The sequence below is a fragment of the Schistocerca nitens genome, chromosome 3, assembly GCF_023898315.1.
Source record: "Schistocerca nitens isolate TAMUIC-IGC-003100 chromosome 3, iqSchNite1.1, whole genome shotgun sequence".
Classification (NCBI taxonomy): domain Eukaryota; kingdom Metazoa; phylum Arthropoda; class Insecta; order Orthoptera; family Acrididae; genus Schistocerca; species Schistocerca nitens.
Genome location: NC_064616.1, coordinates 213,451,883 through 213,473,362, shown reverse-complemented (window position 1 = coordinate 213,473,362; position 21,480 = coordinate 213,451,883). Strand labels below are relative to the sequence as shown.

General features: G+C 37.2%; 1 protein-coding gene across 1 annotated transcript in view; it reads left to right on the top strand.

Moving 5' to 3' along the window:
• Nucleotides 1-14,000: 14,000 nt before the first annotated feature.
• Nucleotides 14,001-21,480, top strand: part of LOC126248167 (RNA-binding protein with serine-rich domain 1-like) — a 103,484-nt gene continuing 96,004 nt past the window's right edge. The window contains exon 1 of the mRNA XM_049948925.1: nucleotides 14,001-14,127. Within this exon, the coding sequence (XP_049804882.1) occupies nucleotides 14,078-14,127 (50 nt within the window). The 5' untranslated portion in view covers nucleotides 14,001-14,077. The remainder of the gene's footprint in view (nucleotides 14,128-21,480) is intronic.

Below are 21,480 nucleotides of genomic sequence, written 5' to 3'. Positions count from 1 at the left end.
TATTGACTGTGTTAGTTAGCAAGGTGCCAATGAAACTTCTTTCTGCGTCACTGTAATTACATTTTTTAAATTTTTTTTCTGTGTGTTTGACAGATAAACGAAACAACAATTTTTCATTTTGCCACTTTTTAATGGAGCTGGCAGCACCGGATGATACATGCCTTTCAGTGCCAATATTTTACATTTTATAAGTCCATACCCATAAATATTAAAATTTTCAGGTTTATACTGTATATTTCTGGATGATCTACAGGATAAAAATTGTGAAATTGTACAGTTGGATAAAGACTGCAAACATCGATACATCTTATTTTTATCGTAACACCATGTATTTCAGCTCTTCATTTTGTTGTCTCTGCAAGACAGCTATTTCTTGGATTCAATCGTTCCATAACTTCTGGTAACTGTTTTAATTTTTTAAGTTCTTCGTATACTGGTGAGTTAATCCAATCACATTCCCACATTTCTACTAAATTAAATGCAGAATCCCAGATTTCACCATTTCTCGTGAATGTCTTTTGATATAAATCAGCCATTGTTTCTTGATTTCTATTGTAACTGCCACATTTTTAAAACATCTTTTGCAAATCTACCAAAAACAGCCATGATACTGATAAGCACTACTTGTTTCTTTATAAAATCCATCCACTTTTGCTCCAAATATTTTTACTTCTCTGATGTTGAGTGTGTGTTGAATATTTTTATTGTTTCAACTATTTAACCAAGCTACACAATCTTTACAATAATATTCTTTTTGTTCTTCATCCAATACAGTAACTGTAATTTTGGCAAATATTTTGATCTGTAAATAGCTATACACACTCTGCCAATTATTAAATAACAGAATGGATCGATATTTACTATTTCTTGAGATTGTTTCTTAAGCTCTAAACAGTCTCTCTTCAAAATATCTTCATCTGAACTAGAATATTCAACAGTTTCTTTCTTCATACTGAATACATCTCTATCTCTTGGTTTCACAGTGCCAACACAACAACATTCGACACTGGAGGTCGGCCATATGTAATTTTCATTTTCCTTAGTATTGAATAGATGTGGCAAAATTCTTTCTTCATTTCATTTGAAATCAAATATTTTTGGGAAGTGACTAAGTGGATTTTGTACCAAGTTGATAAAATCTACAATTTTTAGACTTAATTGTTCAATCTCCAATAGCATTAGTTTAGTTCCCATATAGATATTGTAAAGTTTTATTATATTTTCAACACAACATGTCAGAATTAACTGTGAATCATAACCTTGAGTATAGTAAGCTAATGAATGTATAATTTTGGTTTTCATTAGATATCACACACTTACAGAATTCGTCATTTGTTTTAAATTTATAAATAGTAACCACATTACTATTGTGAACAATAACGATATTTGGAATATCTTTCTTATTGAGCTTTATAATCAAAAAACATGTATCTTTCAGTATAGGTACAAGGAATTTGCTTTTGGGTTCCCTCTTTAGAATAGCACTTAAATTCTTTTCCTTTAACTATTTCATAGCATTTTTAACATTCGAAAACATAAGAATTTTGAAATTCGCAATTAGCAAAACTGCCATTTTTCGATTCTTCAAGCACCCTTAGACTTACCTTTTGCCAAATTCTTTACTAAAGACTCTTTCTCAAATACCGCCTTTTGGCAATTTGTTTTGCTCATAAGATTTATGATTTTTAATTTCTACTTCTTCTTTCCAGTTTCTACAAACTCAAGACCTCATTCATGTTTTCTTGACCTCAAACAAATCGTTTTACTTTCTTCATGTTTAATAACTTCCATACGAACTCTTTGCTGATTGCTTAAATATTCGTCATTATAACAGAATCTATTACAGTTTTGACAGTATATTTTATTCTCGGCAGTTTTGTGTTCAGATCTTCTGCATAATATACATACTTTTTTCTATTAGGCATTCATTTCTTCTAGTAATTATATGGTTTATTGCATTTATCACAGAAATGTGATGATCCTAAGAAAGCTGTCATACTGTTAATTACACCAAAATGAGTGTGATTTTTGTACAAACAGATTTTCGTTTCTGCCTCGAGCCCACGATAGATAATCAAATTGAAATTTTCAGTGCACTTAACATTTAATTGAATATCCATTAATAGCTCAACGTTTTTAATGTTGTCTACAGTCAATCCTTCTTGGCTGTTTTTGCCTACACTATTACATAAAATTTCGGTCCTTTTGTAATTTGTAGTTATCACCTTCTCTAATTTTCTTAATTTTGGAAGGAGTTCTCTGTCTAAAATGGAATTTGTGTGATGTGTTAATGTGACTGTTATTCCTCTTTGACAGCATAATCGTCATTTTTAATACTAGGAAACAATCTCTTAGTTTTTTAATCAGCAGGTAAATTTACTAATTTATTTCGTTTACCACTGTAAGAAAATGAAACAATATTTTATCTAGAATGGATTATCCATTTATTTCTTTATTGGCTCTTATTCAGTTAATATCGTCTCTAGCCAACAAAGTACCTATGGAAAGTCATAATAATGAAAAAAGAGACAATGAAAAGTTATAATAACAAAAAAAAGTAAAAAAAACGATGTACTTTATCCACTAGTATTATTCGGCGGATTTCTAAAAGATTATGAATAAATAATGTGGGAAGGAAATTTCCTTGTAACCTTTATACGGTCATCAAGTCTGGAGATGCTGTTCTTATATGGCCTGATGAAAATGATTCTTGAGTCGAAGTAAAACATACACATCTGAAAGAAGGAAAAATTATTGTAGAATCGATGGAAATCAGCCTTCCTATTGCTTAATATTATCCAAAATATTCACTAGAGCTAGAACAACAAACACTAAATAAATGAAAATTCATGCATCTTTCTTTAAACCGCAAACCATAGAGAGTTTAGAATAACATGGAAAAAGGAATTTTGCGCTCTATGTCACAACTTACTACAATTCTGTAGAATTTGATATACCATACTTAATCTTCGTTATTATCCACACAATTCGAAAAAATAAACGTCTAAGTGCTTCTTCTTTAGTCGATCATGTTATATTAGAGAATATTTATCTAAAGAATGGAAGAAATGAAGTTTTTCCTCAAGAAATGTGGAATCTGTACCCACCAAATAAATTTTAAATGCAACGGTTTTCGAGATTTCAAATGAGTAACATGATGAAATAACAATGTTAATTTAAATCCATTCGGTTTTATAGAAAATTATGCGGTCTATGTTGTAAATATATCTCAAAGAACGAATGTTTCGGCTATACAGAAAACAATGATGAAATTAAGTGCCACTTTTAACGATAAAATTCCTAACAATCCTTTAGCCTATATAATTTTCTATGGACAAATGCATCTAAGTTACGATGCTCAGCACAGAATATTTACTGAAAACTTTTAATTATATTAACTTTTTGAATTTTAAAATCGAAGTATTTCTAAGCTCAACGGTACAAACGCCATAGGTCCTGGCGCAGTTTCAAGACTGCTTAAGTAGCCACTGCCTGTACAAGCCTTCTCAGGTGACCGATGACTGTGGGAACAGCAATCTGTATTTAGCTGCACACAACAGGGCGAGCTCTGTTATCTCTATCTGGTGACAGCCGAAGCAGCCTTGGCTGTGCCAGCACGGCCTGCTGCTGCTCGTTGTTGATAAGTTTATTCAGAGATGGCACTCGCCATATACAACAGTACAGAAATATGTTACACTTTTCACATAAAATACTCCTTTTAAATCTTAATTTGTGTATTGTAATTGACATTTACGTATTGTTTAGAATTCATATCTTAAAATAAACTACAATAATGCGAAGAATATCATCTATTCACATATGAAATAAACTAATGACAATGTAACAATTTGTATCAACTTTGTCGTTCAAATACCGACTATACATACTAGTCACCGTCCCGTTTTGTCTGTCAAACTGTGAATTACAATATCGACTGAAGGGCTATGGCCATATATCTGTTGCAGTCTTATGTGTGTCAACGGTAGACGAGAACTAGACATTTGACAAAACGTTTTCATCCTTGCTTCTATATGACTTATTGCTATCATGCAGGCTGGTTTGAGACCTGTCTTAAGAGTGGGTCACATGTCCCAGCGTAAAACAGAAGAGCCCTGTGTTAACTCAGATGCAGGTCTCCGTAATGTGCTGATGTACAGAAGGCCAAAGGCCAGAAGCTCAGTCTGTAGGTATCACCAAATGGAAGGTGTTTGATAGGAAATGTTTTGCACTTCTGACAAAAAATGAACCCCACTAAAATTCGCATATAAAATTATTTGTGCTTAAATTTTCATATATGAAATTAATTGATTTACTCCATTCGATGCGCCATTAATTAAAAATGCCTAATATTTACTGATGGTCAAAATTCGAACAACAAAACTGGCCCTTCATACCTCTTTTCGAACAAATAAATAATTATGATGTAGTCAATTGCTACACCCCATTCTGGACGAATAAACAAATAAATTATTAATCCTAGTGCACATAAAATGCCTGATAAGCTTTTTAATTAATTCCAGAGCGCAGTTGCTGTTCGTTTTTCGATGTTGCAACTGATTATAGATATTCGGTCAACTAGAAAGCAAAACTCCAAAAAGCTTACTGTGTGGCCAAGGGCCTAAGCAAGCTTCACTTGCACTTAAAGTACACAGAAAAAACCCTTGGGAAGTAGTATATGGGCACCTTGTGTGCAGTCTCAGTCACTTTTTTGTTAGTCCAACTTATAATAGATAAGGGCTAGCTGACGCTAACTGTGGGATGAAGTGTACTAACAAAAAAGCGCCTGCAACTGCCCTCGTGGTGCACATATTCTTTTGCTCCTGAGTATTGCATCTGTAAGATTGTTAAAAGTGAAAGATGGTTTGTCATTTGGAAAAAAAATTACATTCAGTGATACAAACACTTGGGGGAATCATTTGAGAAGTTAAAGTTTTGGTTGAAACCTGTTGCTGCCAATGCTATCAAAGCCTTTATTGCTGTGTGGAATTTTGCGTTAGATTAAGTGATGTTATAAGTAATAATATTACCAAAAAACACACTCAGAGGTATCAGGCCTCAGTTATTCCTGAGTCGCAAAAGCTACTAGATTTTGAACAATGTATTGCTGGCGAAAACATAGAAGCTACACCTAAGGCAGAGGGAATATTGTCCCTATTTACTACAGAACATTGTTCCATTATTACATGTGATCATATCAGTGAATTTTGTAAGAAGACATCTTGTGATTCTAATTCTATTGTCGATTTGAGGTTGCATCGTACAAAGTGCAGAGATATAATGAAAACTGTTGTGTAACCACATTTTACAGAGAAAAGGCATACAGATGTTGGTGAAAAATAAGTTAAATATAATTCTCGATAAATCTACAGATATTAGAGTTCATAAACACTTACGGGTTGTGGTGTACTGTCTCAGCGAAAAATAAAATTACCTTATATCAGCATTTCTTGTATTAACTGGTTTTGAAAATGGGGATAATTGTGCTAATTTGGAATAAAGCACTTAAACTAGCAATCATTATTGGCACAAGCACAGATACTGCATCTGTGACGATTTCAGAAAATGAATACAAGCCACCACATTCGATACTTATTTTGTGTGTATGTTGTTTCCTCCTGTTAAGTGTGTAGCATGCATCCTAGGAAACTATTTCAAGAAATATTTATTTCCTAGTAAGAGAGACTTATGATTGATTCAGCTATTCCCCAAATATACAAGAGGAGAACAGCAAAATCTATGAAACAATTAACTGTGGAGAGGTTCCATAAAAAACGCTACAACTGGGTGTAGCTAGGAAGCATTCAATCGAACCTGCTATGACTAGGATTTTGCAACAATGGATTGAAAGTAATTTGCATTTCTTGCTCTCAATATCAAAACATAACTGCTGTACTGCTGACCTACTATATTCAATGTATGTTGAAAAGAAAAACAGAGTGTGTTTAATATATTGCAAACTTCTCTTTGGAGATGTGCAAGCAGTTGTTAGGTAGATACAGTTAACCATCTAACAACTCTCTTAACCTTCTGAGGTCTATTTACAACAAAATATTGACGTCTGGGTAAAGAATAGCCATTTCGAAGTGTGATTTTCGAGCACACATCGCTCGTTCACAATATCTATCATACAACATTGAAAAGACAGTAAAGGAACTGGACCTTGACACATAAGAAGAACATGCGCTTACAAATACATGTGTTGATTTTACTATTAAAAATGCAGACAATTACAGTAACGTCTTCCTGATAATGTCTCAATTGAGAGCTTACGAGACACTGAAAGTACAGAGAAACTTGAAACTTGTAAAAGCGTTTGGTTTTAAATCCGATGAAACTGCCAGAATCGACGATGAATGGAGAAATATGTCTGACCAAACTTGAGACGACAATGAAAATAAAGTGGCATTTTTGGCAAAGTATTACATTTACGAGATGCTGAAGTTTCAAATCCATTTAAGGATCTGTACAATTTGTCAGTGGTAGTGTTATTTTTACCTAGTGGTAATGTAGAAGGTGGAAGGTGTATGTAAAGTGTCTATAGAAGGGCGATGTAGTTGAGGGCAATCTTATGGAAATGAAAGAGGACGTAGATGAAGATGAAATGGGTGATATGATACTGTGTGAAGAGTTTGACATATCACTGAAAGACCTAAGTCGAAACAAGGCCCTGGGAGTAGACAAAATTACATTAGAACTACTGATAGCCTTGGGAGGGTCAGCCCCGACAAAACTCTACCATCTGCTGAGCAAGATGTATGAGACAAGCGAAATAACCTCCAACTTCAAGAAGAATATAATAATTCCAATCCCAAAGATATTACGTGTTGACAGGTGTGAAAATTACCGAACTATCAGGCAAATAAGTTATGGATTCAAAACAGTAACACGAATTCTTTACAGACGAATGGAAAAACTGGTAGAAGCCGACCTCGGGGAAGATCAGTTTGGATTCAGTAGAAATGTTGGAACACGTGAGGCAATACTGACCTTATGACATATCTTAGAAGATAGATTAAGGTTCAAATGGCTCTGAGCACTGTGGAACTTAACATCTGAGGTCATCAGTCCCACAGAAATTAGAACTGCTTAAACCTAACTAATCTAAGGACATCACACAGATCCATGCCTGAGGCAGGATTCGAAGCTGGAACAGTAGCAGTCGCACGGTTTCAGACTGAAGCGCCAACAGCTCGACCACAACGGCTGGCATAGATTAAGGAAAGACAAACCTATGTTTCCAGCATTTGTAGACTTAGAGAAAGCTTTTGACAGTTTTGAGTGGAATACTTTATTTCAAATTCTGAAGGTGGCAGGAGTCAAATACAGGGAGCTAAAGGCTATTTACAATTTGTACAGAAACCAGATGGCAGTTATAAGAGTCGAAGGGCATGAGAGGGAAGCAGTGGTTGAGAAGGTAGTGAGACAGAATTGTAGCTTATCTCTGATGTTATTCAACCTGTATATTGAGCAAGCAGTAAAGGAAACAAAAGAAAAATTTGGAGTAGGAATTAAAATCCACGGGGAGAAACAAAAACTTTGCCTTCTGCCGACGACATTGCAATTCTGTCAGAGACAGCAAAGGACCTGGAGGAGCAGTTGAACGGAATGGACAGTGTCTTGAAAGGAGGATATAAGATGAACATCAACAAAAGCAAAACGGGGACAATGGAATGTAGTCGAATTAATTCAGGTGATACTGAGGGAATTGGATTAGGAAATGAGACACTTAAAGTAGTAGATGAGTTTTGCTATTTGGGGAGTAAAGTGACTGATGATAGTCGAAGTAGAGACAATATAAAACGTAGACTGGCAATGGCAAGGAAAGCGTTTCTGAAGGAGAAAAATTTGCCAACATCGAGTATAGATTTATCGGAAAGTATTTGTATGGATTGTAGCGCTGTATGGAAGCGAAAGATGGACGATAAATAGACAAGAAGAGAATAGAAGCTTTTGAAATGTGGTGATACAGAAGAATGCTTAAGATTAGAAGGGTAGATCATGTAACTAATGAGGAGGTACTGAGTAGAATTGGGGAGAAGAGGAATTTGTGGCACAACTTGGCTAGAAGAAGGGATCAGTTGGTAGGACACTTTCTGAGGCATCAAGGGATCATCAATTTAGTATTGGAGGGAAGTGCAGAGAGTAAAAACTGTAGAGGGAGAGCATGAATACACTAAACAGATTCAAAAGGATGTAGGTTGCAGTAGTTACTCTGAGATGAAGAAGCTTGCACAGGATAGAGCAGCATGGAGATCTGTATCAAACCAGTCTCTGTACTGAAGACCACAACAACAAAGAATGCAAAAGTGGGAAGGACGTTCAGTGCTATGAACACAGTGAAAACCATTTTGCGGAATCTAATGGCGATTGACACTTTAGGTGAAGTGTTGGCTGTAGGATAATGGGTTAAAAAAGCGAACAGAAGTTGCTATGATTGAGAGCTCCCAGGATAATTGGTGAAAATAATTGGTTATACTGGTCAATGCATCTTCAAAAGTAACCAGCCTTCTATGGCTGCGACAGACCAACTGAGGTGGCACAGATCATTGGACTCGCATTCGGGAGGGCGACGGTTGAAACCCTCGTCCGGCCATCCTGATTTATGTTTTCTGTGATTTCCCTAAATCGCTTCAGGCAAATCTCAGGGTGGTTTCTGCGAAAGGACACGGCCAACTTCCTTCATCATCCTTCCCTAATCCGATGGGGCTGAAGACCTCGCTGGTGCGACAGAAGGAAAAGATGATGAAATAGGTATGTTTTCTGACTACGACTAGCTGAGTGATTGTTGATAAGCATTATTATTATAAAATATTCTAACACCTTTTTTAACTCTTCCTAATTTAAAGATTTCGTTTTTCCGGCTACATTTAGGTTCACTTTGAGCGCTAAGTGGTAGCAGCTAGTTGGAAACAGTGTTCCTAAGAATGCGACACTCTTGTTATGCAATGGTCTTAGTGTGAGACATTTGTAACTTAGTTGTACAAGGTTTACAAGGCTGGCATTCAAAGTACGAAATCACTTCAAACTCTATTTGTTTTTGAATAATGAGACATGTTGATTACGTCACTATCTTGTACCGTACTTAGTTTATTTATATCAATCAATCTATCAATCTCTTTATTCATCCATTAACAATATACATTTAAGGATGTAGTCAATTACAATATAGTTTCTTATCTTTAATTTGTTTCAAAAACTTGGATAATAAATACAGATATTTTATATCAGTATATATAAATAATATTACTTTTCCATATTCAGATATTCTTCAATTTTATAAAAACTATGTGTTAGTAAAAATTGTTTAGCATCTACCTTGAATTTATGAAATGCTTCAATTTTCTTTATTGTAGAAGGCGATGCACTAAAAAGTATTTTGTGCTGGTAGTTTACACTTTTTTGGTAGAGTGCTCCTTTGTGGGTGTCCCTGTGAAAATCATCCGTGTTCCTTGTTTCATGGTTATGAACCTGATTATTTAACGTTGAAAATTCCTGGTGAGTTTTCAGAAAGCATACACATACATAGATGTATAAACTAGGAAGAGTCATTATTTTAAATTCTTTAAATGTTTCCCTGCATGACACTCTGCAGAGGACCCCTTTCATTATTGTAATAGCCCTTTTTTGAAGTTTGAAAGCTTGTTTTGCCGTACCTGTATTTCCCTAGAAGATCACACCATATCTAAGCAAACTGTTCATGTAAGCATAATAGGCACACAGCAATGATTCAGTGTTGCAGCATTGCTGAAGCATTCTTAGCACATAGCAGGGATTTACTTAATTTTTTACTCAGAACTTCTACATGCTTTTCCCATCTCAAGTGTTCATCCACTCATATACCGAGGAATTTTGTGTGTGGAGCTTGTGCAATAACACAGTTCCCTAACTCAGCTTTTACTCTTCTTCTAGCTTTACTTTTAATATTACTGAAATTCAACAATACTGTTTTATCCTTATTTATGATCAAAGCACTATCACTAAACCATTTTCCTGTCTCACTTATTGTGCTAGAGACACTCTGCTGTAGATCATCCTCAGTGTATCCTTTTATAAAAATACTAGTGTCATCAGTGAACATCACATCACCGTTTCTGCAACTGTCAGATGGTTTGGCAAATCGTTTATACACACCAAGAACAAGAGAGGGCCTAACATGGAACCCTGGGGCACTCCATAGCTAGTTTTTGTTTTTGAAATCTGAAAGATATTCTTTGCCTTCATGACATATTTGTACTTTCTGTTGTCTATCAGAGAGATAAGACTTGAAACATTTGAAGGCAAGTCCACAGACCCCATAACATTCTAGTTTCATAAGCAACAAGTCATGGTTGATTAAATCAAATGCTTTAGATAAATCTAAGAATATTCCACAGCTTAATTCGTTCTTGTCCAAGGCATTTAGAACCATATTCATGAATTGGAAATCTGCCGTTACTGTGGATCTGTTCTTTCTAAACCCATTTTGAGCATTCGTCAGTATTTTATTTTTATTCAGGAAGTCAGGTAGCCTTTCATACATTACTCTTTCAATTACTTTAGAGAAACCTGACAATAATGACACTGGCCTATAATTATTTATGTGAGCTGTACTATCCTTTTTGTGAAGTGGATTTATTATGGAGAGTTTTAGTTTTGATAGGAACACACCTGTCCTGAAAGAAATATTAATAATGTCAGTTGGGTGAGTATCTATACTGGTAGAACTGTGTTTGATTACCTTGTCTGGAATTCTTTCAATACCACAAGACATTTTGTTTTTTAGTTTATTAATACCATTTGTAACTTCACATTCTGTTACTAGGTACAGAAACATTGTCATTTCGTAAGTTGGCGCTTTTATGTTTTTGTTGTTTAAATTGCACAGACTTTTAATTAGGTTCAGTGCTATGTTCACGTTATGTTCATTGAATAACTTGGCTACCTGTTGAGCATCTTCTATCAATTTACCCTCACTTTTAACTTTGAAATTATGGGTCTTGGTTTTACATTTTCCTATGCTATTGTTTATAACCTTCCAAATCGATTTTGATTTATTGTTTCCATTATTAATGTATGAATCATTGCTTAGCTCTTTTGCTGCCTGTAAAACATTCCTATAGACCCTTCTATATTTCCTATAGTACGGTTTTATTGTTGTATTTATTTTAGAATGTTTGCTTAGGTTTCTAAGGGTGGTTGCTGATTAATTGATCCCTTGTGTTACCCGTGTGTTTGTCTTCTCACTGACTTTAATTCTTTTTAATGGGAATGCTACATCATAGCAATATTTATAATCGGTGAGAAAACTGTCATACTTTTTGTCTGCGTCATCAGTTTGTTCTATGCCCCATTGCACCCTTTTTAGCATACTATTAAATACCCTTATGTTGTTTGCATTAATAAGTCTTCTTTGTACATACTTTTCAGTGACTGTGTATTTCTTATTGTTATCATTCCTTATCATTATTTTTAAAGCCATATGGTCAGAAAAGCCTGTATCTGTTACTTCAACACTGTACTCAAAGTATTGTTTGTTGGTAAATATCTGATCAAGTGTTGTTTCAGACCCATCCCCATATCTTGTATTTTCCTGCACTGTAGGTTGCATGTTGTATGTGTTAAACAGATTTAATAATTGTACCTTGTTCTTATTATTTTTGTTAAAATTAATGTTAAAGTCACCAAGAACTATTGTGCATTTTGACCTACCTCTCAATTAATTTAAAAGATCATCTATATAATATAAGAACTGGGTAAAGTCACCTGATGGGGAACTATAGATGCAAGCAATGATAGTTTGACAGTCTGTAAGTTTGCAAATACAACATTCAAAATCTTTAACATTACTTCCAACATAGATGCATACACCTCCACATTTATAAGTTTACTGCAAAAGCTACTTACTAAATCAAAGTCTGGAATATTTGCTGCACAGATCTGAGTGTCCCGAAGGCAGTGCTCACTGATACACAGCACAGAAACCTCCTTAAGGTTATAATTTAAAATTACTTCCAGCTCACAAATTTTGTTGCCTAGTCCTTGTACATTCTGATACAGTAAATTCAAGCCACCTAGATTTGGTGCACAGCTCACTTTAGTGTCCCCTTCAGGTTTTGACCAAGTCTGACACATTTCAGGCTTGGTCAGCCATATACGTTTCCCTGAACTGGTTCTGAGTTTTGAGACATATGTTCCAAATTGCTGATACAAGATAATTTTTCTTTTACCATGCTAAGTATTTTTTGGGCCAGCAGTGTGTTTCCTATTCGACTTAGGCCTTGACCATGTCTTGTATGACAAGTTCTCGAGGAGTTACAATTGCCAGGGGGTTCATGGCTACAACTGATATATTCCTTAATATCTAAAAGCATTACATTTTTAACTGTTTGCAAATTGTTTCAAAATATTTGTTAGCTTTGGTTATTTCTCTGTTTACACATGATGCTTGAATTAAATCGTAACGATGAGGTATTTTAAATAATATAACATTTGTGTGTGTTAACCTGCCCAGTGTAGTCTTATGAGCTGTTGTTGCTGCAGCTGTTTTTTATGCTATACATAATGGGAACCACCTATACGAACTGCAAAGTCACTCCATGACAAATTTCTGCAATCTCCAGTATTGGTGAGGATCTGGTTGAATCTTGCCCCATGTTTCACTATGCCTTCAATTTTAATGTTTTTTTGGGTTGTCAGGGTCTTCGCTTTTGTAGCCATCCCTCTTCAAGAACCATCAGAGTAGATTCCTTTTCTCTTCGTATTTCTTGACTCTGTGCTCAATCTTGTTCTTTATCTGTTGCATTTGATACATTGTTTGTTTTATTCAATTTCAAAACAGGCACCATCAAATCTGTGTTGCTGCAAGAGTTTTTGCTGTTTCTTTTTCGATGATTTAAATACATCTGCGCTTTTTGTGCCACAGTCCATGTTTTTCTGCCTCGTGTGTTTGGCTTCAGATGTGATTTTGTGGACTTCATTATCTTCAGGTCCATTATAATCGGGTATGTTACATATTTTAGGCTGAATGGTTTTCTACCTACAATCGTCACAGTTCCAGTTTTCTATGATTATCTCCTGTCCCTTTAGCGAGGAATCTACTTTTCCACATCGAAAATGAAAAATGTTTCCACATTCCGTGCACTCAACACAACTTCTCACAGTGTTCATGCATTTTCGATTATGTTTATTGGTCCTGTCGCCTGTATTTTTACTAGTCAAATTTTCTGTTGCCACATCACTGTAGAATGGAGACACGCACTGTTGTTTAAGTTCATCATTTTTTAGTTTTAACCCACGAATTTCATCTAACAGAAACGCTATAATATCGTCTTTATTGTCTTTGCAGCAATTCAAACAGTACCAAGTCTTTCGTTTTGAACTTACGTTTGCACATTTATACTGGTAAACTGTTTAACATTTTCGACACATTATTCCTTTGTTGGCGCGTTTTTCACAATCGCAGTGGGAAGACGTTCCATTTTCTTGCAAATGTTCCGTGTTGGTCGTTGATGCTGCACACATAAGTTCATCTTCGTATTTTTCAGTGTTCGCGCTTCTTCTTTTGTCAACTTTTTTAATAATATAGCACGTCAGACAAGTATTATCACAATAAGTACTGACTTTTTCGCACATTATGCACTTTCCATCGTAATTTTTAATTTTACTTATGAAGCTATTGCACTCGTCATTTCATATCCATGTCAGTGGTGTTGTTTGCAGACTCATACCATATTATTTGCAAATGTAATACTCTCCAATCCTACATCCAAAACCATTCCACTCCGAGTGAAGTATTACCAGCAGATCTCTTTATGGGAGAAAAGGCACGGAAATAACCGGAAAAATGAAAAGAGATAGGTGATGATCTTATTCATAGTCACAAGCTATGTGAAAGCGTGGTTGGACTCCACTGTTAAATAAAAAGATCAGAATAAAAGGATCGAATGCTTTTCAAATATAAAGGTTTCCATCGATGGAAAGTCATATTATAGTTAGGAGATGGAAATCTTGAAAAGTATGCGACTTATTGAGATCTATCACACGGTGTTCCTACAAAATCTTGAAGATCTTTGGATGGTTAAAACTGCTTTGATGTTGCATGAAGTGGAGGGAAGCAATGAGTGAAGAATCAAATACCGTAAACAAAATGTAAGTGTGTATATATCGTGACATACATGATGTCATTCATGTCTGAATATGGGTTTAGAGACATAACTTGTTGATGTAGGGTTAGTTCTGTATTTAGGTGTATGTACGGAATGTTCTATGCTGTTAGAGCTGCTTTGGTTTTTTTGCACAGGCGTGTTTGTATGTTATGGCCTGATCGTTAAATCACAGTAGATGGTTTAGGAATCTCTGTTTCCTCGTCGTACAGTTTTGATAAAAGAATTAGGAAGTTTTGGTGTTCATTTGTGTGTATTTGAAAGCGTATTTTTCTTTGTCTTGTTATTAGAAATCATGTTTACATATCGTATGTCAGGGAAGTAAACAAGTGACATGAGAAATGATTTGTTTGCATGCATATCACAAGCGACAAAGTAACATTAATTGGCAGATGATATGCCCTGTTATTTCTTTTTTTGTAGTTTCCAGGCGTTGTTTAGTTACATTCGAGTGGACATTAGCTGTATCCTCGAATTTATATTTGTAAGGGAAGAAGACAGGCACAGAGAGATTGTTTGTGGAGTCCACAACCCGGCAAGCAACAACGAATAGTTCAGTTATCAACCAACTACGCAATGAAGTGAAATGTATGAAAGTAAACAGTTTCCTGGAGAAATAGCGATTTACAGTAATGCGTGTTTGTGTTAGCGTAAGAAAGTGCGCGAGTAATTATAATAGCAGTAAATGATGTGATACGCACTATGCCCCTTTGTATTTGATGTCACCTCACCGGTTTGTTTGATAGTTTCGATGATTTTCTGCGTTAAACAAACTCTCGTTTTGTGTCGCGACGGAGAGAGTAATCACAGTTTCAGATTTTTTTCAACACACTGTAATCGTAGGCAGCTTTTGGGAATAGAACCTAAGAACTTCACATTAGTAGTGACTCACGTTAAGCACCAGACCGTGGAGATTTGATTGTGTGAAATACTTAAACGATACTTTGTGGCGAATGTAGAAGGAAATAATTATAAACTATGATATTTTCTATAGCAGATTTTCAACATTTTAAAGTCGAGTTACGAATGTACCAACGCGAGTACAAAGTTTCGTAAAAAAAGTGCGTAAAGAAGATCTTTATTGGTGTATAGCTTTTTCACCGTCTCATAGCTCTGTAATTCTCATGTGTTACAGTTGTATGCAGTTTTCATTGTTATGATGATAAGCTGTGTGTGATGCCATGAACCAGAATTCAACTGATCAGTTGATGACATGAATGCACATTATGTCTAGTTTTCATTTGCGTGTTGTTACTGAAATATATTGGCAGAAACACCTTTTCACTTTGGAGATAGTGAACTGTAGAATGTTTGTCGGAAAGTAGGAATAAACAAACTTTTATGCTGTTTTCTTTTTTTTTCATTTCTTTCGTATTTTGCTTACTGTTCATAAGTTTCAGTGATGACAAATAAATTTTAACTTTCTTTAAATTAATGCTTTGTCTTTTGGTTTCTGTATTCCCTAAGGTACCCGATTCCTGATACCAAGTAAATTTGTTATGCTCTTTGAATCTATAATTTTAGGATATTGTTAGACTTCCTAAAACCAAATCAAAATCTGTAGCCACAGTAATGGGATATCAGTAGTATTGTACCTACCTCCCAGGTGTAATAATGTGGCATTAGTCTCAAGAGGAAAACTTGTGATGTTTTTGTGGTTTATGTTCACTGTTTTACTTGCTTCAGTATGTTTGCTGCTCCTTCGTGGGTCATGTGCACAATAATTTATTATATTGTGGAAAATGCAAAGCTTGATAAAGCCAGTGCTTCAGATACTACGTTATGGTGCTTCAGTGGCAACACTCAGGCAATTTACACAGCTGTTCTTCAATGGAGTTTAACATTAAAAAATCATAACTCTAGATCGGATTTCATTACTAAATGGCCATACTCAACCAATTTTGTAAAGTACTGCAAAGTGTGTGTTGACAAAGGAAACTACATATTGGCTGGTGTAGAATAACTTTGTGTGATTCAGTTGCTGAAGGAGACATGATGTAATTTTGAGAGCTGCTTCATTTCAAAATTAGGCACAGCATTATTTGTGACAGAGCCCTCAAATTTTGGTATGGCCTACGCTGTAGGAGTGTGTATGGTACAGACAATTCTTACTGCCTTTCAGAACCAATTGCATCAAAAGTGGGATGTAAGAATAAGCGATTTTTTAATCAGTGAAATAAGCAGTTGACAACCATTTTCTTGAGAAGTTAGCTGGAAGTCATTGCTTTTAATTAACTCTGCTGTTCACAAAATGTGAGATCGCATGGAAATGAATTGGAAATTTGTTTCACATCTGTATACTCTGGTTTTCAGGCGTGATCTATTGTTAAAATGACAGGCTTCAGAAAAAAGTAAACACACAACTTAGGGTGAGCCAGTATCAAAGTTAAGAGAAAATTTTCCCTCTAAGATCTCTGGAGGGTACAAATATGGTTTTATCTCTACTGCATATTTTTCCACAGTATATGCTTTGTGTATAATTGTGCTGGCAAAACATACCATCAGAAATTATTAGGGGGAAAATATACAAGGTTAGTTAATTTGACAATTTTAGAGAGCACATGGAGATAAAGAGGCTGTGAAAGAGGAAGTAAAGTGTGCTCCCTGCCGCCGTTGGATAAGCAGCTGCCAGCAGAAAGTCGTATACTCCAAGCTCACTTATTCGTACATAGTTTAATTCTTAGTTTCTTTGCGTGTTTTTGGTACTTGCATTGTTTAATTCATAAATTTCTGGCGTATTATAGTATTTCAGAGTTGTAGCATCGCGTTTTAGTACCTGAATAGTGTAAAATCGCGTAGTCTCCTTCTGCTGCCGAGCAGTATGTCAGCAGTGCGCAAGTATCAGCATTACTGCATTTACTAGGCAATCTTGTATTTTAATAACCATTTAAATTTTGTGTCGATTTGTTTGTGCTCTCTGTAGATTAATTCAGACGTTCTTTGCACAACAGTTTTTAGCATGGATAGGGACTGCAACTGCTGTGTTCGGATGCAGGCTGAGTTGGCATCCCTTCGCTCCCAGCTTCAGGCAGTGTTGGCTTCGGTCACACAGCTTGAGGCTGTGGGGGTCCGGATGGGGGTTTGTCGGGGACAACCAGCTCGTCCCTGCCGTGGATACTGCCCACATTGAGGTTGACCCCTCACCCATTGTAGAGTGGGAGGTCGTCTCGAGGTGTGCCAGGGGGCGAAAGACATTCCGGAGGGCTGAACGGAAGGCCTCTCCAGTTTGTCTGACGAACCAGTTTCAGGCTCTGTCTCAGGCTGATACTGATCTTTAGCCGGGCATGGCTGCTTGTCCTGTTCCAGAGGTTGCCCCTCAGTCTGCAAGATCCGGACGGTCACAGAGGGTAGGCTTACTGGTAGTTGGGAGCTCCAACGTCAGGCACGTAATGGGGTCCCTTAGGGATATGGCAGCAAGAGAGGGGAACAAAACCAATGTGCACTCCGTGTGCATACCGGGGGGAGTCATTCCAGATGTGGAAAGGGTCCTTCCGGATGCCATGAAGGGTACAGGGCGCACCCATCTCCAGGTGGTCACTCATGTCGGCACCAATGACGTGTGTCGCTATGGATCGTAGGAAATCCTCTCTGGCTTCCGGCAGCTATCTGATTTGGTGAAGATTGCCAGTCTTGCTAGTGGGATGAAAGCAGAGCTCACCATCTGCAGCATCGTCGACAGGACTGACTGCGGACCTTTGGTACAGAGCCGAGTGGAGGGTCTGAATCAGAGGCTGAGACGGTTCTGCAACCGAGTGGGCTGCAGATTCCTCGACTTGCGCCATAGGGTGGTGGGGTTTCGGGTTCCGTTGGATAGGTCAGGAGTCCACTACACTCAGCAAGCGGCTACATGGGTAGCAGGGGTTGTGTGGCGTGGACTGGGCGTTTTTTTAGGTTAGATGGTCTCGGGCAAGTACAGAAAGGGCAGCAGCTTCAAAGGTTGCGGGGCAAAGTCAGAACATGCGGGGACCAAGCAGCAGTCGGTATTGTAATTTTAAACTGTCGAAGCTGCATTGGTAAAGTACCGGAACTTCAAGCACTGATAGAAAGCACCAAAGCTGAAATCGTTATAGGTACAGAAAGCTGGCTGAAGCCAGAGATAAATTCTGCCGAAATTTTTACAAAGGCACAGATGGTGTTTAGAAAGGATAGATTGCATGCAACTGGTGGTGGCGTGTTTGTCGCTGTTAGTAGTAGTTTATCCTGTAGTGAAGTAGAAATGGATAGTTCCTGTGAATTATTATGGGTGGTGGTTACACTCAACAATCGAGCTAGGTTAATAATTGGCTCCTTTTACCGACCTCCCGACTCAGCAGCATTAGTGGCAGAACAACTGAGAGAAAATTTGGAATACATTTCACATAAATTTTCTCAGCATGTTATAGTCTTAGGTGGAGATTTCAGTTTACCAGATATAGACTGGGACACTCAGATGTTTAGGATGGGTGGTAGGGACAGAGCATCGAGTGACATTATACTGAGTGCACTATCCGAAAATTACCTTGAGCAATTAAACAGAGAACCGACTCGTGGAGATAACATCTTGAACCTACTGATAACAAACAGACCCGAACTTTTGGACTCTGTAAGTGCAGAACAGGGAATCAGTGATCATAAGGCCGTTGCAGCATCCCTGAATATGGAAGTTAATAGGAATATAAAAAAAGGGAGGGAGGTTTATCTGTTTAGCAAGAGTAATAGAATGCAGATTTCGGACTACCTAACAGATCAAAATGAAAATTTCTGTTCAGACACTGAAAATGTTGAGAGTTTATGGAAAAAGTTCAAGGCAATCGTAAAATGCGTTTTGGACAGCTACGTTCCGAGTAAAACTGTGAGGGACGGGAAAAACCCACCGTGGTACAACAACAAAGTTAGGAAACTACTGCGAAAGCAAAGAGAGCTTCACACCAAGTTTAAACGCAGCCAAAACCTCTCAGGCAAACAGAAGCTAAACGATGTCAAAGTTAGCATAAGGAGGGCTATGCGTGAAGCGTTCAGTGAATTCGAAAGTAAAATTCTATGTACCGACTTGACAGAGAATCCTAGGAAGTTCTGGTCTTACGTTAAATCAGTAAGTGGCTCGAAACAGCATATCCAGACACTCCGGGATGATGATGGCATTGAAACAGAGGATGACACGCGTAAAGCTGAAATACTAAAAACCTTTTTCCAAAGCTGTTTCACAGAGGAAGACCGCACTGCAGTTCCTTCTCTAAATCCTCGCACAAACGAAATAATGGATGACATCGAAATAAGTGTCCAAGGAATAGAAAAGCAACTGGAATCACTCAACAGAGGAAAGTCCACTGGACCTGACGGGATACCAATTCGATTCTACACAGAGTACGCGAAAGAACTTGCCCCCCTTCTAACAGCCGTGTCTCTAGAGGAACGGAAGGTTCCAAATGATTGGAAAAGGGCACAGGTAGTCCCAGTCTTCAAGAAGGGTCATCGAGCAGATGCGCAAAACTATAGACCTATATCTCTGACGTCGGTCTGTTGTAGAATTTTAGAACATGTTTTTTGATCGAGTATCATGTCGTTTTTGGAAACCCAGAATGTATTCTGTAGGAATCAACATGGATTCCGGTAACAGCGATCGTGTGAGACCCAACTCGCTTTATTTGTTCATGATACCCAGAAAATATTAGATACAGGCTCCCAGGTAGATGCTATTTTTCTTGACTTCCGGAAGGCATTCAATACAGTTCCGCACTGTCGCCTGATAAACAAAGTAAGAGCCTACGGAATATCAGACCAGCTGTGTGACTGGATTGAAGAGTTTTTAGCAAACAGAACACAGCATGTTGTTATCAATGGAGAGACGTCTACAGACGTTAAAGTAACCTCTGGCGTGCCACAGGGGAGTGTTACGGGACCATTGCTTTTCACAATATATATAAATGACCTAGTAGATAGTGTCGGAAGTTCCACGCAGCTTTTCACGGATGATGCTGTAGTATACAGAGAAGTTGCAGCCTTAGAAAATTGTAGCGAAATGCAGGAAGATCTGCTGCGGATAGGCACTTAGTGCAGGGAGTGGCAACTGACCCTTAACATAGATAAATGTAATGTATTGCGAATACATAGAAAGAAGGGTCCTTTATTGTATGATTATATGATAGAAGAACGAACACTGGTAGCAGTTACTTCTGTAAAATATCTGGGAGTATGCGTGCAGAACGATTTGAAGTGGAATGATAATATAAAATTAATTGTTGGTAAGGCGGGTACCAGTTTGAGATTCATTGGGAGAGTCCTTAGAAAATGTAGTCCATCAACAAAGGAGGTGGCTTACAAAACACTCGTTCGACCTATACTTGAGTATTGCTCATCAGTGTGGGATCCGTACCAGGTCGGGTTGACGGAGGAGATAGAGAAGATCCAAAGAAGAGCGGCGCATTTCGTCACAGGGTTATTTGGTAACCGTGATAGCGTTACAGAGATGTTTAGCAAACTCAAGTGGCAGACTCTGCAAGAGAGGCGCTCTGCATTGCGGTGTAGCTTGCTCGCCAGGTTTCGAGAGGGTGTGTTTCTGGATGAGGTATCGAATATATTGCTTCCCCCTACTTATACCTCCCGAGGAGATCACGAATGTAAAATTAGAGAGATTCGAGCGCACACGGAGGCTTTCCGGCAATCGTTCTTCCCGCGAACCATACGCGACTGGAACAGAAAAGGGAGGTAATGACAGTGGCACGTAAAGTGCCCTCCACCACACACTGTTGGATGGCTTGCGGAGTATAAATGTAGATGTAGATGAAAGTACATATGAAATCTGCTGTTTGCACTGTAATGTCATTACACTGTTTTACTCGCAGCATTTTTTGTGTGCTCCATTGCCACTGGCAAAGTTGATTCTGCTTCATAATGAATTGTATACTCTTTGATTAAACAGAGTTTAGAGATTGTTCACATATAGAAAACATCATTTTGCATGTACCAAGTGAACTAGATTATTATTGTTATTATTTTATCATTGACAAAATAATTATTTCTTGTTTATCAGTGTTAAGATTGATAATTTGTTTGTAAAAGGTACACTAGATGAAATCTCATGTCTTGATAGTGACTGTCCCCTATGAGGAGATGATTCCTCATACAAACTAAAGGAGTTATGCAACATGTTTTCTAGTTGTTGAATATAAAATAGTAAAATCATATAAAATATCTGTTCTGAATATAAATTGACATCAAACTTCTCGACAACAAATGAGAATGAAAAGTTCCTGTCAGTGGAGGGAACATGTCCTCATCAGTGCATACATCATATCTTATTACAAAAAAAAGTTTCAGTGTGAGACCTACAGCTAAACGTTTTGGAGTGTTTAGAGTGTCA